Source organism: Argiope bruennichi, chromosome X2 (assembly GCF_947563725.1).
Source record: "Argiope bruennichi chromosome X2, qqArgBrue1.1, whole genome shotgun sequence".
Classification (NCBI taxonomy): Eukaryota; Metazoa; Arthropoda; class Arachnida; order Araneae; family Araneidae; genus Argiope; species Argiope bruennichi.
The window spans coordinates 130,498,249-130,515,058 of record NC_079163.1 but is presented as its reverse complement, the minus strand read 5'-3'; the positions used below and the strand labels follow the sequence as shown (position 1 = coordinate 130,515,058).

General features: G+C 28.6%; 1 protein-coding gene across 5 annotated transcripts in view; it reads left to right on the top strand.

Annotated features, from left to right (window-relative positions):
* LOC129960231 (ras-related protein Rab-5B-like) overlaps nt 1–11,561 on the top strand; it is a 117,990-nt gene extending 106,429 nt beyond the window's left edge. For 4 of the 5 annotated variants that reach the window (XM_056073487.1, XM_056073488.1, XM_056073486.1 and 1 more), the window contains exon 6: nt 7,685–11,561. In XM_056073487.1, the coding sequence (XP_055929462.1) occupies nt 7,685–7,824 (140 nt within the window). In that variant the 3' untranslated portion in view covers nt 7,825–11,561. The remainder of the gene's footprint in view (nt 1–7,684) is intronic. The other variant, XM_056073484.1, reaches the window with a different exon arrangement.
* Nucleotides 11,562–16,810: the final 5,249 nt, after the last annotated feature.

Sequence of the window (16,810 nt, the reverse complement as noted above, 5' to 3'; positions counted from 1 at the left end):
TTTAGGCTATTTTCTTATAAATTTTGAAAAATTATAACTATAAAGACGATTCGATTGAAGATAAAATATTCAAAACTCCGTATTTTTAATTAAAATATTCATACTGATGGCAACTTTTCATTTGTCCTTTAAAAAATATTATTGTGAGGAAACCTGGAAAAATATTAAACAAAGTTTTCAATGCAAATTTTTATTTGATAATAATTGTTAGCGAAGATAAATACTTGTAATTTGACGTTTGAATATGGCAACTTATAAGGCTCGAATACTTAAAAATTATAAGTATTTCAGGCTGAAATTCTGTTATTTTCGATATATTTCACATTTTAACAGGCAAGCAGATGTTTAAAAGCATTTCCGAAGTGCAGCACAAGTAAAGTCCTTTTGAGTGTCTTGTAACCATCTAAGGACTATTTAGTATTCAATAAGAATAATTTTCAAGACGAACAAAATATCCTATCAAACAGATGCGATTTTTTTAAAAGAAACTAATGATAGGGCACTGTTTCACTTCATTATGAGCAAATAAATAATAGTCATCTATAGTACAATCCTATCTGTTGCAAGAAATTCTAAAAATCCTTAGAGATGAATATTTCTATTTCTACGTATAGATGAATCTTTATTTTTTCATGAAAATATAAGTGTTTCAAAAAAGTTCCAGGTTTAACTCTATAGAACATGGATCCTAGAATTGCGTTTGCAGAAATGACATATAAACTTGATCTATAGCAATTGGCTTTGTTGTAATAATACTGAATATTATTTCAAACGGTGATGAATGTGTTGTCCGACATTACGTTTAACAGTAAAACATGATGATGAATTGGAAGTCTACACATCAATGTCACATACTACAAGATGATTATAAAAAAAAAAAAACTATATGAGACCGTAACTAGCATATCGTTCACAGGAACGGAATAAAATTTTGGTTCAAGGTATTTTGAGATATGCGCTCAAGAATCATATGAAAAACTCTAACGGTTGTAGTTACAGTATTAAAATTTCAAAACTTTCAAATGGCAATACCAATTTTTTTTATTGGAATGTGTTTCTCCATAACAACAAAAAAACAATAGCCTTGTAACGATATCTGTAGCAGGAAAATCACCAGCACTAGATAGACCCAGAAGAAAAAAGAAGAAAACTGTGGTGTGCCTAACAGAGACTTTCATTTCAACAGATTTCTTTTGGCATGGCACATGCTTCGGTTGTAGGCAACATCTACCGCATTTAAAGTGTCTCGGGGTTGAAGTAGGTAAAGTAGAAAATTTGTGAGACATAATAAAATGTTTTTTTACTGTTGTTTCTCTGCTTTTAGTGTTTATTTTCTCTTTTCTTCTTAGTCTGTCTAGCGAATGTTACAGGTATCGTAGCAACGGCATTTATTGCTTTTTGCTTTGGAGAACACATTCCAATGAAAAAGTTGGTGTTGCCATTTGGAAATTTTGTCACTGTAATTGTAACTGTATTTGTTGTTTTTCATATGATTTTTGAACGCAAAGCTCAAACTTTTATTCCCTTCTTGTGAACGGTTGGATAGTGACGGTCTCATACAGTGAGATTTATAATCCCTCTGTATATTACCTCATCAAGATTATAATTCGATACTGAAGCAAGCAGAATCCTGTGTTGCGATTGGTTGGTAAATGACAGTGATAATACAATAACTTTTGATACACTTTAATTCTTATTTACTCGATAAACTAATCAGATCTTTGAAAGATTATTTTTAATGTCAAGGGTAATGTTTTCGGCGTACTTATTTTTCCATTTATAATGTCTAAATATGTGAAGAAAGGGAATTGTTAATTAAAATGAGGGAAACATTGGTTATTTAAATATTTGTTTTCACATTTATGATTATCATAATTCTAAAAAATAATTCGTCTGTATCTATCACAATTCTAAGTCATAGCTTGACTGCGACTTTTTGACTGAAATTGTGCCTTGCACTTTCCATTAAACAAACAATCAATTTAAGTATAATTTAAGACAATTTTCGAGAGGAAAACTCAAAAATAAAATTTTATAGTTGAAGTAACTACATGACGAATGCAATAGTCCAGAATTTCTAATATTTTTGCATAATCTTGAGATGAAAGTCAAGCGATAAAATGTATTAAAACGAGAAACAAGAAAAATTTCATATACGATCTTACAAAGATCTTAATTTCAAAAAATATATTAAAAGCATTTTTATCTTGCATTTATGAAGGAATGATAACCCAATAAAAATATAAAATTCCATTACATCTAAAGTTCATGATGTAAGATGGTGAAAATAAAGTAATTATATCATTTATAATGCTGTAAATTTATACACTCATACAGGGAAAAAACATGAAAATTGCCTAAAAAATGAGATAGCAAGATTCTCTTGCTCTATATTTCATATGATGCTATAAATCAACGGAAGATAGGATAATATCATGTGTTTCATTTTATGTATTGAGCAACAATGCTCACTCAAGGCGTTTTGCGGATGTAGCCATTACGATCTTATAAAGCATTTGCTGGCCTTGTGATATAGACAGCTAAATTTTAACATAACATTTTAAATTTAATTACTTTTAATTGGCACATAAAATTTATTATATCAGATAAAGTATAATTTGGAAAGGTATAATCAAGACATGCCTTCATTTTTTAGAGAAATTCAAAGATAAAAAAACTCAGTTCGTCAGTAATATTTTTATATCAAGAAAAGAACATGGGAATAATCGTGCTGTTTTTTATTTTTCAGTCCGAACGGATACGATTCATTTTGAAATTATATAATCTATTGCGGAAGCTTGTTGGGTTTTTTTAATACCGTACATTATAAATGCCTGTGAAAAGGGATTTTTAATTATTTATTTAAAAATTATAACTAATAAAGTTCTATATAAATAAATTTTAAAAAGATATAAATATTATGAGCATTATGTTTTACATTTATCACTTCTGTGAAAAGGGCATTTTGGAAAAGTATTTTTTTAATTATTTATTTAAAAAATATAACTAATAAAATTCAATATAAAGAAATTTTTAAAAGAAATAACGATTATGAGCATAAGTAAACAGAAGGTTATTAGAAACAATCGAACAAATGACTATAACTTACTAGTATACAATGATAATAAATAAAAAAAAAATTTACACAATATAAAAGAAGGTTTGAAGTCTTGTTTGTGTGGATTGATCCAGATGGAAGTCCATTTCATTACCGTGTCTATAGTTTGTTCACAATTGAAGCAAATGACATATCCCAATCAAATGATGGCAAAAGAAATAGTTTCAAAAGAGTTATCACCATTATGAACGGAAACATACACACGCCCTTACTCGAGCCCATTCAATCTCACTGTTGTTAATAGCTACATAGCATTTGTATGCATTATCATTTTTTTCATTGAGTTATCTTCACTACCGAAATGTATTAGAGGCGTAAATCTTATCAGTGGCCCGTTTCAATATAAACTCTCAGTGGATTGTTAATAATAGTAATAACTCCTGAAATTGATGGAACATACTTTCGATATTTTCGTATATAATCAATAAAGTATTCGAAATACCATCCTTTTTTTTTCTTTCATTAATTTTTTACCTTCAAACTGTAACATGTAAACGAAACAGATTGTTCCTTTTCTTCGTAAGGCGTAACACAAAGAAAAACAATGCTCCTTTTTGTGTGATTTTTTTTGTGTGTGTGTGTCGCACTGATTTACTGAGATATGCGATTATCACTGTACAATTGTATAACGCATCTGTAGTTAATGCATAAATTTCTTCAGGAATACATAAAAAAAGAAAAAAATCGGAATAGTTTCTTTGTGAATAATGAAATGAAATCTATTCTTGTAGTTGCATTTCTTAGAGTAGTTTTCAACTGAAGTATCCACTTCATTTTTTGTTTGTTTGTTTGTTTAGAAGAAAGACATTTGAAATCATTTCTGTAATTTCCATAAAAATTTCTAGATGTATTTTAATTCTTTTAATAAGAAATTTTTAAATTAAGTTATTGTCATCAACATTGCCTTTAGATTCTGTTACTATATATACAGGATTTGTTTTTATCAGTTTTATTATTTTTGTGTGTGGCCAGATTCGTTTAGACACCATATTTCATGGCGCATTTTTGTTTTCTTATACTATTTTGTTGTACATATCTAATGATACTTATAATAGATCATTATAAGCAATATTCATGTTTTTATTTGGATTGAATAAAAGCTCAAATTAATCATCTTCCGATTGGTTGAAAGCAAGTGAAGTATCAGCATTTTTTTTTTCCAGTTTCATTTAAATTTGGAATCAAACTAAGAGTAAAATTAAACTGCTGCTTAAATTTATGAAATTTTCTCTACAGGTGTTTCATGCTTTTTGCATACAGTTTCATAATATGCAAATGAGAAAATAAAATGTTCAAAGAGATTGCACAATTTTTTCTCTGTGTATAATTTTCCTCCTTAAGAGTCTAGTTAAACACACATCATCAAAAGCATTAGAAGCCTGAAATGCATTTGTTATCATTTCAACTTGTGGATTCTAAATAATTTAATGTTTTTGCTCCCATTTTTAACTCTATTTGAATAATAAATTATATCGTTGAAGGAAAAAAAATCTATATCGAAAACAATCAATCAAAAACCATTAGAGAATTTTGAATTTCAAAAGCTATGCATCGCTTTTCAAGGTGCATATTTTAAATATGTTGACTTCCGAAGTATTCTAAAATTAAGAATTTGGTAACGAGTAATTAAAGATTTACATAAACATTTTTTCAAAAATATACTTTAAATTTTTAAATTCCCATTAAAAATATCGAATTTATGATTGTGCCTTTATTCCATGATCAGTTTTTCAAAAATGTATATTAAAATATCTGTATATTTAACTAAACTATTTTTAAAAACACAAATCTAAAACAAGATATTTTTTAAAAGCATTTAAAAATATTTTTTTAAAAATATTTCTGTTAGAAAGGTAAAATTCATTAGCGCATTGTTTGGAGGGGAGGGTTGATTTGTTGTTTGGATTTTTAGAATTTATTTTGTTATTATTTCATGATAATTCCATACTGGATCTGAGAGTATTAAAGCTTATGCCTTATAAAACACAACACATAATAGAAATATGTTTATCTTATTGACAATTTGCTTTACAAGGCAAGAAAAAGACACTGGTATTACAAGATCAGAATATCGCAAATGAAAAGGGCGCTGTTTCGTATTTTTCCTTAGTGAGAAGCGTTATTTTAAGTTAGTGAATGAACATTTTACTTTTAAGTTAGTTAGTGAACGTTCTATTCAATAACGAGAAATACGAGATTTACATTAGTCAAAACTTTTACTCCTTACGATGAACGTAATTAAAAAATGCCTGCAGAACGAGAAGAATGTGATTTGCCATTCGACATTCAAACGGCTAAAACTTTTTTGAAGTACAAAAAAATAGAATTCTTTAAAATTATATCTTTATTAAATATAATCATATGTTATATTATAGAATTAACACATTAGTTTTCTATTAGCATTTATTTAGCATTATTACTTTAGCATTTATTAGTTTTTTATTAGCATTTATTATTTTGTTTTCTCAAAGTCTAATTAAGGAATGTCAAAACCTGATATACGTAAAAAAAAAAAAAAAAAAAAAAAAAAACCGATTTTCACTAAACTTTCCTAACAAATCAACACACAATGATTTGCCACTGTTATTACTAAGCTACGCCTGTTTTCGTAAAACCTTGCATTTTATAATTATTTATTAAGCAATTTTACAGGCATGAAATTTCATTGTTCATACATATGAGACAATTGTTATTACCGTCTGAAAATGTTACATATTTACAAAATAAAACTGTAGCTTTAGAACTTGTTTCATTTTTAGTATTTGATCCAGTACTACTTTTAGAAAATATGGCTGTCTTTTTTTCTCCAGTTCTTTCATTTCTTTCCTTCGAAATATCTGGAATTGCACTGAATATATTTATTCAAGTCAACGATTTTCGAATTCTGATTAATATCGTACAAAGCATTAATCAAATCCATTTGTTTATCAAAATAGTATCTAAAATAATAAGTTATTTAAAAACTAAATAAAACTTTGGAATAAAGGCATGTTATATATCATCCTACAATAATCATTTTATTTTTTAACCGATGGCTTAAAAATGATATACGATAACGCGATATTTAGCAGATTAAATTTGCGTGCGTCAGTACCGAAGTTACCAACTATAATATATGATTCAGATCGCACTCCTCTTTATCCAAATGAAAATTCATTGGGAATATCTGTTCTTAATTAGTTTGTTCCCATTAAAGGAATGCAAGTGTTGATTGTTTTTCATTTCTTTATATTCATCGCTTGTCTGAAAATTTGTTCAATGACGGTTGTTACTCATTATTTTCGAAAATTTTACAGCTCATTCTACAAAATTTCTTGATCATACTTAAGCTACTGTTATAAATAAGAATATTTATTCCTTCAGTCAATTGTTTGTAATACTTGTTATATGAGTTCAAATCCTGTATTTCCTAGAAAATCAGTAGAAAATTTAAATGGAAAGCAATTATTTTAAAAGAAATCAACATTTTTTTTAATGTTAAACAACGATAATAGACACAAAACGAATGGTAAACCGAAAGCAAGTAAATTTTAACTAAACATAAAACTATCAAAAAGATACTGTACTGAATATAAATGGGCAATACAATGTTGAAAATTAAGAAGTGAAAAAAACATATAAATATTTACAGAATTGTTAATCGACAAAATTGCATGAAAGCAAAGTTAAGTAAAAATTTGGGGGCCATAATTTCCGTCGCAATTGTCGACAAATTATTATACATCGGAATCGGTGTTAGATTAAATAAAAATTTCAAAGTTTTCTCTTAAATAATTAATACTTCTTTAGTATTAATTTTTAGACTCAAGCAATGCATAATTTCGAAACAACTTTTAAGTTCTAGCATTTTATAAAGCATCAAGTTTAAAAAATAGCTGCTTTGCTAGTTATTAGTCTATTAATGCCTCATTTGTGTCGTGTGTCCAAAATATTCAAGTTGATGTGACGCAGAAAATTAGAAATTGCACTTTCAGCATAGGTTTTATCTTCGTCTTCTGATCGCGGTTCAAAATTTGAAGATACTGTGTCTCCTCGACGGCCAGCTAAAGAAATTTCCCCCCTCATCCGCAATATAAAGTTGAGGGAAAAAGCAAAGGAGTGTAAGATAGCTGACCAATGACTTAAGGAATGGAAATGAATGGCCAAGGTAAATCCGTGATATTTGACGCCGAAGGTAGCTGAAAAATTCGCAAAATGATGATATATTAGAACGCCTTTACTAATTTACGCAATTTACTAATGAGTACATTTATTACATTTTTCTAAAAAAAGAATGTAAATAAGGTATGTCGAAAAATTCTTCTAGATTCATTGAAAGGGATAAGTAACACCATTTATATTACAACAAAATACTAAAAAGTTCCCTTTTCAAGATCGGACATTAATCTAAGATAGAAAATTGACATAATTTTACTCACTTTAAGCAGTACCTATACTTTTATAAAGGTAAGAAGCTACTTTTATGAAATAAAAAATCCTTCCCCTAAAGCCTTAAAAACTTTTCGGATATAAGTAGACATTACAATATTTTTCTAAGCTGTATAGTTATGAATATTGTTGTTTTAGGTATCATGGATGTATTTATTCATGTCGCCAGACAAATGATCAACTCTTACAAACGTCGAAAATCTTCGACGGGGAGTCAGAATCCTCCAGTGAAGCTAGAAATGGCTTCCAAAGAAAATGAATCCCATTGTTGCTCATAACATTCTTTAGGTCAGCTCTCAACACACGTCGAACAATTTCTCTGGATGTTGGTGAAAACCGTTTATGTTAGTATTTGCATGTTTATTGCCGTAGATAAAGTAATTCTTGGATTGCACATCTGTACGCATCGGGAAAAAACGAAATATATCCTATGTTTATTGTGATACAATTGAAGACTTTTCACTCATTAGGGAATAACTTAGTTTCATTCAGTTCCGACGTTTTCTTTCAAAATATTTCATTGGCAGAAAAATGTTAATTCATACATTAATATCGTACATGCGTGCGGAATGTCATATGCAACTTACATACGCACCATTTACATTGTTTCAGCATTTAAATCTAGTGGTTTTTTGTTTAAAACATTTACAGTGGCTCATATTTGTTCTTGGACACATATGTGTTTTAAATTTACTTTTAAAAAATATCATCTAAATATAATACAATTTACTTTAAAAATGTTCATATAAACTTTCTTTTGTTTATAATAAAACCTACATAGTGTAATGAAATTGAATTCATTAACTTTTTTTGATAAAATTATTTTACCGAGAAAATGTTAAAAGATCGATCTCTCTTATGTAAAGGAGCGTTTGAAAACTATACTAAATTTTTTGACAGACGATATTTGTTGTTATTTATTTTTAATATGAATGGAAGTAAATATATATCAAATATCGTCTGCACTTTGAAATTACTATTACTTCATGCAAATTTGTTTGATTTCCTAAATTTGAAGGGAACATGGCCCTACATTACAGAGTTACGACCAATTCTATTAGGAATTTAACCATAGAGCAGAACTTTAAGAAAATTTTTTTAAGTAAATCATTTAGCTGTGTTTAATATTATAAAACGATAGAAACTCTGTCGAATTTTTGAAAAAGCATTGAAATCATGAGCTCTTCACAAACTAACTCAGAGGTATCAAAGGTTTATCATTAATAAAATCCAAGATTTAATGAGGTGCAACTTACAACAGAATTAGATAAAAGATTTACAGTCAATGTGAACTGTTAGACGAATTATTGAATCATGTTCATTCGAGTTGTATTAATGAAAGAATACGAAAGTGATGTCTGGATTTTGAAAAATCCGTGAGAGACATTACAAATCAGTGTCATATTTGTGAAAGTTCCAAAATTTGCGTCTGATGGATGTCTACAGAAAGCATAACGAAGAGCTCAATCCGAGAAGACTATTGCCAGCGGTCAAACGCTTTGGGGATGTTTGACTGTTTCTAGTATGGAAAATGTAATTTTCATTTAAAATAACCAATATATTTGTGAAAGTTCCAAAATTTGCGTCTGATGGATGTCTACAGAAAGCATAACGAAGAGCTCAATCCGAGAAGACTATTGCCAGCGGTCAAACGCTTTGGGGATGTTTGACTGTTTCTAGTATGGAAAATGTAATTTTCATTTAAAATAACCAATATATTTGTGAAAGTTCCAAAATTTGCGTCTGATGGATGTCTACAGAAAGCATAACGAAGAGCTCAATCCGAGAAGACTATTGCCAGCGGTCAAACGCTTTGGGGATGTTTGACTGTTTCTAGTATGGAAAATGTAATTTTCATTTAAAATAACCAATATATTTGTGAAAGTTCCAAAATTTGCGTCTGATGGATGTCTACAGAAAGCATAACGAAGAGCTCAATCCGAGAAGACTATTGCCAGCGGTCAAACGCTTTGGGGATGTTTGACTGTTTCTAGTATGGAAAATGTAATTTTCATTTAAAATAACCAATATATTTGTGAAAGTTCCAAAATTTGCGTCTGATGGATGTCTACAGAAAGCATAACGAAGAGCTCAATCCGAGAAGACTATTGCCAGCGGTCAAACGCTTTGGGGATGTTTCTAGTATGGAAAATGTAATTTTCATTTAATATAACTATATAAATATCTTGAAAGAAAATTTGAAAAATATATGCCCAAGTATATTTGGAATTCAAACCATGTTCGAGTAGTATCAAAATAAAAATCTCAAACATACAGCTCTAAATTCTAGCTTAAGGTTGCTGTTATCATTCAAACTTCACCGTATTCCCCAGATTTCAATCTAATTCCAATTGTGTTGCATAAATTGAAGACGAACAACTGAAAAAGTATTAATAATGGGATTGAATGAAATTCTTACAAATATAAATTAGCTTCAATCCATTCCAGAACATATAATTTCAGCTAAAAGATACGCAACAAAATATTACATTGTTTGATTTTTGCATATTTTTGTTTACATTTGTTGAATGTGTGCATTTACTTATGTGAGATTATTTTTAACACTTTCACGCTAAAGTAATTTTTTTCAAAAAGAAGTATTTAATTTTATTTAAGACAAAAGAAAGTTAATAAAAAAATTTAAGCAAATATTTGGATGATGTTTTTAAATTTCAATTTCAAAAGCAGTAAGTATTCAAAAGTGAATGTGATCCACTGTAAGGAAAAATAGAAGATTTTAACTTCATTGGAAGATTTTGAAACAAAACCAATAAATTTCCTAACATTTCTAATAATTACCAATCTCTAAACTTCATCGATATTTTTTTATTGTTGCTATTTTAACCATTGAAACACTTTCTTTGAACCGTTACATTTGGTTATTAACAGATTAATCCAATGATACTCCTTTAATAAGTTTGATATTATGTGCTGATACTCTGTGCTGGTTCTTCGTCTTCCAATGAAAATAAAGCCTTTTTATTCATTTAAATTTGCATACATTAGATTTAACATCAAAAATTACTGGTGTATTTATACAGTAATTTTTGGTACTAATTGGTACTAATTTGGTACTAATTGGCACTAATTTGGTACTAATTTTTGGTAATAATTACTGGTGTTATGGTGTTATTATATTAGCATTATAACGTAAAACATTTTATTAAAACGCTTAAAAAAGCGGTAAGTTAGAAAGAATTAAAATGTTTTTGATGAATAATTAGAATAAAATTTATGAATGATAATTCAGCTGTATTTTTTATAACAGTGGAATTGTTATTTCACAATTTACGATAAGAATGAACTTCATGATGTATTTTATTTCTGTTAGCTACGATACAATAAGCTTAACATTAGAGTTAAAGCTTAAACCGAACATGTAAAATCTGATTTGTTTATGCATTCTTTGTAATTCATTTTCAAGGTTATAAACTCACTGATGTGTAAAATTGAAGATTCTCACAAAAGATATCATTTGTGTGGAGATGTCAACAATTTGCAAACATCGACCTTGCGCTGATCGGAGAATAGTATGTTTGTCAGTCTCTTTGCCATTCCATAAATAGTGAGTAAGTTTATAGCGACAGAAGAGAGCTATATCTTTCAATCTCTTTCTATACAAAATAGAATCGCTCAGACCTAGTGCTTTACGAATGTCAAAATTTTAAATTAATTTCTGGAATTCAGAAAAACTAAAAGAAGGCTTTTGCTTCTACATTGGTTAGCATCAATTGTTTCATTCGTCGTTTCGAACTCCAAGAACGTAAACTAACAGGCAACTTCCAAGCAAGGTTGCATAGAATAATATGCTAGTTATGGGATAAATATATCTACAGATCTATAGCCAATGACAACTCTACCTAAATGTATGGAGGAAAAGAGCTGGCGTACTTGATTAGAATTTGCTTTTCAGTTATAATAATTGGTATTCTGTGCAATAAATATTTGAATTTAAAACAAATTCTGTATTATGTAAAACTGTGTAAAACAATTCTGCATTGAATGTTTTCCATGCTCTTGATATAGGTAGAAACATTAATTAAATCATTCACATTTTAAGCTGTAGTTCATACATATTATATGCCATCAACTTCATATCTTCACTTACTATAGTTACTACACCAGTGAATCACGTTTCCTATTACGAGAAACAGTTCAATAGATTTATATTATGATTATTTATAATAAGAGAGTTCATAAAATAAAGGGAAAAAACTGAATTAAAAAACAAGAAAGAAATTTATTTCAACGAAAACCCTATTTTATTCTGTTAACATTATTAATAAATAATTGTAACAGTATGAATAATTCAACAGAAAATATATATTTCAAATATATCGCCTGTTATCTTTTAGATTCCTATGCGTGATATATCCAAAAAGAAAATTTTTAAACACGAAAAATACAGAAAATCGGCAAAAAAAAAAAAAAAAAAGAAATCGATATTTTCACGCAGTAAAATGTATATAGTATATAACGAGGCTCTGACCAGTTGGCGACTGATCTATGAATTCAGATAGACGAGTCTATTTGATTAGAGGGAGAAATATGCGAATAGTAAAGTGAGCTATGAAGAAATAATTGGGTTGAAATAAATACGATAGTATTTAACATGGTGCATTTCTTTTACATATTATTGTTGATGTATCTTGTGCATGAGGGGAATTTTTTGTTATCAACACATCCAACTCTGGCAAACTTTGATTTACTTCCCTTTCTTAACCTATCTAAATAAACCCGTCTGATATTACGCAATTCATGCATCCTCATCGCATCACATTCGTCAATTCAAAAAAGGTAATCAATAAAATGACAAACATAAATCAAAATTATTCACTGAACGAATTAATGGAAGATGCAATTATTAAATTAAAAAGTGATGGAACTTTTCATTTATACAAATCTAAATATGCCAAAATTAAACATTACGAATGTACATTGTAAGTATTTCTAAATAACCGAAGAAGTATACATTCCGTGTCTTTCAGAAACAATGCACTCAAAAAGAAACTTTTACAGAATTTTATTACATGAAATTTATAGCTGAAAAATGTTAAAAGGAAACTTAAAAGTCAGAATTCTTCAACGTATACTGCAACCAAGAGAGTCGTCATGTGAGCCATGATAATGGTTTAGCCAATAAATAATGAATTCTAAATACTATATATAATTATAGCCGCATTTAGCTGATAATTCTCAGTAAATTAAGAAAATTTAAATGAAATCAGGAACTCAAATTCAAATGTGTTTGAGTTGTAAGATTAAATATTCTAAGTTATTTGATGATTTAAAGGTAGTTCATATTTTTAGTTTTAATAAAGATGTTTTTTATTTAATCTTTTTACAAAACACGTTTTTAATAATTTACTATAAATCAGAATATTTTTATTTCATTTATCTTCTACTTTAGTTCTTGATTTATAATTCATTATTATAACAATTATAGAATCTGGTAATAATTTTTGAATAAATTCACTAATAGGTGGCGCCACTCATGTGCAATAAAATTTAATTATGTGAATCGATTAATTGATAACTAAGCTTTGAAAATTTTGAAATATTAAACTATCATAGTGCTACAAAATTTAAAATTTCTAATACATCAGTAAGTGAGTGAAAAATTTCATCATTACAAGCATCCAACAAGTCGAGTTAAATAAAGTGGATAAAAAAAGGCATTGATTTAAATTTCCTATTCGTAGAATGGCTACGTGCAAATCTTATATATTTTAGATTGCTTAATCGGTATTAAATATCTGTGCAAATATTATAATAACAGCGTGTGATTGTCAACCTACAGCATCTGTCTTTCCTCATATAGTGTCAAAAATGTTTTCTCTTATTTGCTAAAAATATTCGATGTCAGCGTGTCTTCAAGATAAGCTCGATAACTAAGGATCTGTATTAAGGCGAACATGAATGCTTTTTCTCTTGAAATGAAATATTAGATTGTGGTTTTTTTTCGTATTTCAAAAATATATTTGGTATCTGAATGTGCTATCTAAATTACAATTCTGAATTAATTTACTAAAAAAATAGATAAAGGCTGAAATTTTTAGAAAAATTTAAAGATGAATTGTTAAAATACTGAAATAAAAAAGTCCAAACGATATGTAGCATGAAATTGAGGGTTCATTGTCTACATAATCCATTCTATAAATATGTGAATTCTCAAAAATCCTGTCTAACTTTCCACTCTGACAGTGTAATCCTATTCCTTATTTTACGAATAAAGGATTGCAAAGAAAAATTAACATTTTTGTTATTAGAAGCACAATACTATAGAATCGGTTGATTACATTCATTGTAAACCAGCAGGAGAGGTTTCTGTGAAACTTTCTCGCAGGCTCCCCCTCTTCCCGCATAAAAACTGTAGAAACACCCAGCACAACTCGAGATTTTTGCTTCAAAGGAATCGGAGATCGCGGAAAAGCGGAGACTCACCCCCTTTCGACCGTTGCTTAGAGCAACAGAATCGCACGCAGCAGCATTTTGTGCTTTGTAGTAATGTGAAGAAAATCGCGTGTGTGTTTTGGGACCTCACTGAGTAAAATCAAAATTTGGAATTAAACTACAATATGAATACTAAGATTACTTACCAAATTGCATCATCTAAGCCGTTGCGTTTTTAACTTATCACATATAGACCGACAGACAGTCAACCCTTTCAGAATTTGAAGCGAATTTTATATGCTAAATCTATGTTCCAAATTTTATTAGTCTAGCTCTTTACACTTTAAAGTTATCTGTTCAATTAGTTGTACTTGGAGAGACAAACAGAAAACTTCTCATAAATAGGTTATACTCTCAAATTGATAGAAATTTATATATTTAGTATAAAAATGTCTCACCAAATTTTTTCTATATAGATCAGATAGGGTATGAGCTATCGTATTCACAGATAAGTAGACGAATATAATTTTAAAATTGTATTTTTCGAGTTCAAAAAGGTCTGAATTGTGGAAATTTGTCAAAATCTAGAGGTCAAATTTTTACCGCAATTATAATATTTATTGTACACTTCACCTACGACAAAGTAAAAATGAATAAAAATTTAAGATTGAATGCATGGAACTAGATACAAACTGTCAACATCGTCAGAGAACGTTAATCATTATTATGAGATAAAAGGAAGCTGTGTAGGTTCATAAAAATGGATTACTTCGATATGTAAGATGATCGGTATAGTCATTTTAAGCCGTTTAAATCCAGGATGGTATCTCGTACAGCCAGGAAAAAAGAAGTACTTGTATTAAAGTAATTATGCTGAATTTATTGAAGCTGGTTATAGTGCTCCTGATGGCGAAATATAGAAGTTACAAAAGAAAATAAAAATTAAAGAAGTTCGTCCAAAAACCCCAGTGAGAAAAGTATACGCAATAACATAATAAAAAAAACAGAAAAATTTCATGGAACTATTTGTAAAATTACCAGAGTTATTTGCGATTAAAATTATGAACTTTCTGCGATGTGAAAAGAGGTCCTCCCAAAAATTGAAAAATGTATTCTCAGGTAATCCCCTCCCCCGCTAGTTTGGTTTTCAGGGTTTTTTTAGTAATATATTCATTGATTAAATTTCCCTTCTACATTATTTAGCTCAGAAATACTGTATGATAATACTGAAGTATAAATTTTTCAATGAAAAGATTTTTCATATGCAGTTCTTCCTTTCTATCTAGTAATGTTTACTTTTTGGCAAAAATTTTCCGTTTCCATTTATCATAAGAAATATAACCTATCATTATACCACAGGTTATGAGTCGATATCTGGTTTGCCTTCAGCAAAACGGAAAGAACAATGATGTGAAATCATAAGTTTTTCGAGAATACCGACACATTCTCACGCGATTATAAATGAATTGAAATGTGAGTCATTATTTCTTTTGAGTGTGTTTTTGGATGAGTCAAACTAATATCATTTTTGAATAACATGTAGTTATCATTCTCTAGCGAAAACTGAAAGAAATAGCTCAACTATATCTCAGAGTTTCATCACAACATCACCTTTCATGATGTTAAAGATTTTAATTTCATGATTTAAAAAACACTTTCTTCTCCCTCACTAGAGAAGCAGAAACAAAAAATAAAGAGTATTTTGGTCAACAACCTATAAATAATGCCTTTTCTAAAGTGGTTTCAGAATCTTGTTATGTTCAAGCTATAGCAAACATTTTTATTTTCTACTTATACGGTACACACTTTTCAAGTTTTTAAGAAATGGACGAGGATGGGAAACAGAGAAACTTTCATTCTCTATTGTAAAATTTTTTCCCTTTCATACAAATTGAAACAATATCATTAATAATACAAGGGAAATCAATTGAAACAAAGCTCCCCAAATGGCTTTGCTCTGCAATTTGTAACGGTTTCGTATACGAGTTTAAGAAAATAACTTTTCAAGGCGTCTAGAGAATGGGAAAGGCTTCCGAGTCTTTGAAGCATCACCTTACTAGTAGAAACATTTGGGATATTTCAGATTCATTTAAGTAGGCCATTTGAGACTGGATAAAATCAATGCTAATTTTTCTCTTTTAGATTTATTTATTATTATTTGTTATGATACTATGTCAATTTTAAATGAATTGCAATACCCTTTCTGTTAAGTTACGATTCAAATAAATCTTTTATTGATTCCATGGCAAAAAAATGCAGACATTTTAACAGAGCCTTTTACGATAGACATATGAATCTTTGATTAGAAATCTATTCTGTCGGTATGAGAAATGATGATTTTTTTCCTGTAGTTTATAAAAGAATGTTTGATTGTCATATTCAATGAACATCGAAAAATTATCACTCAGTGCACAAAATTTTGATCGAATGAGTCATGAAAGTTGCAAATATTATATTTTCATTAAATCAAAAAAACTTCAAGAATTTTATTCTATTTTGAGCAAGAAGTATCATTACATTTTTTGACATGTCTTTCCAGAAAATTTTTAATACACGTTCTTCTTTCATATCATCATTTTAATATGCATTACATAATATCTCTTTGTTAAAGACAAATGGAATAGGTTCATTATAAATCAATTTTTATTCATTATTGTGTTTTTGTGCATTTATCAGAAAATGATACTTTATTGGCTTTGATTGATTTTAAAGGTATATTGTGCAGTTTATATTTTTTTAATTGAAAGTTAAAATTGCATTGCTGCAAAAACCGAAAGATTACTATTTTATTTAACAGCTTGCATCTGGTCTTTTCAGATTTTTCAATGTGTTGCAATATAAACAATTATTGACAATTAAAATATTTTGTAT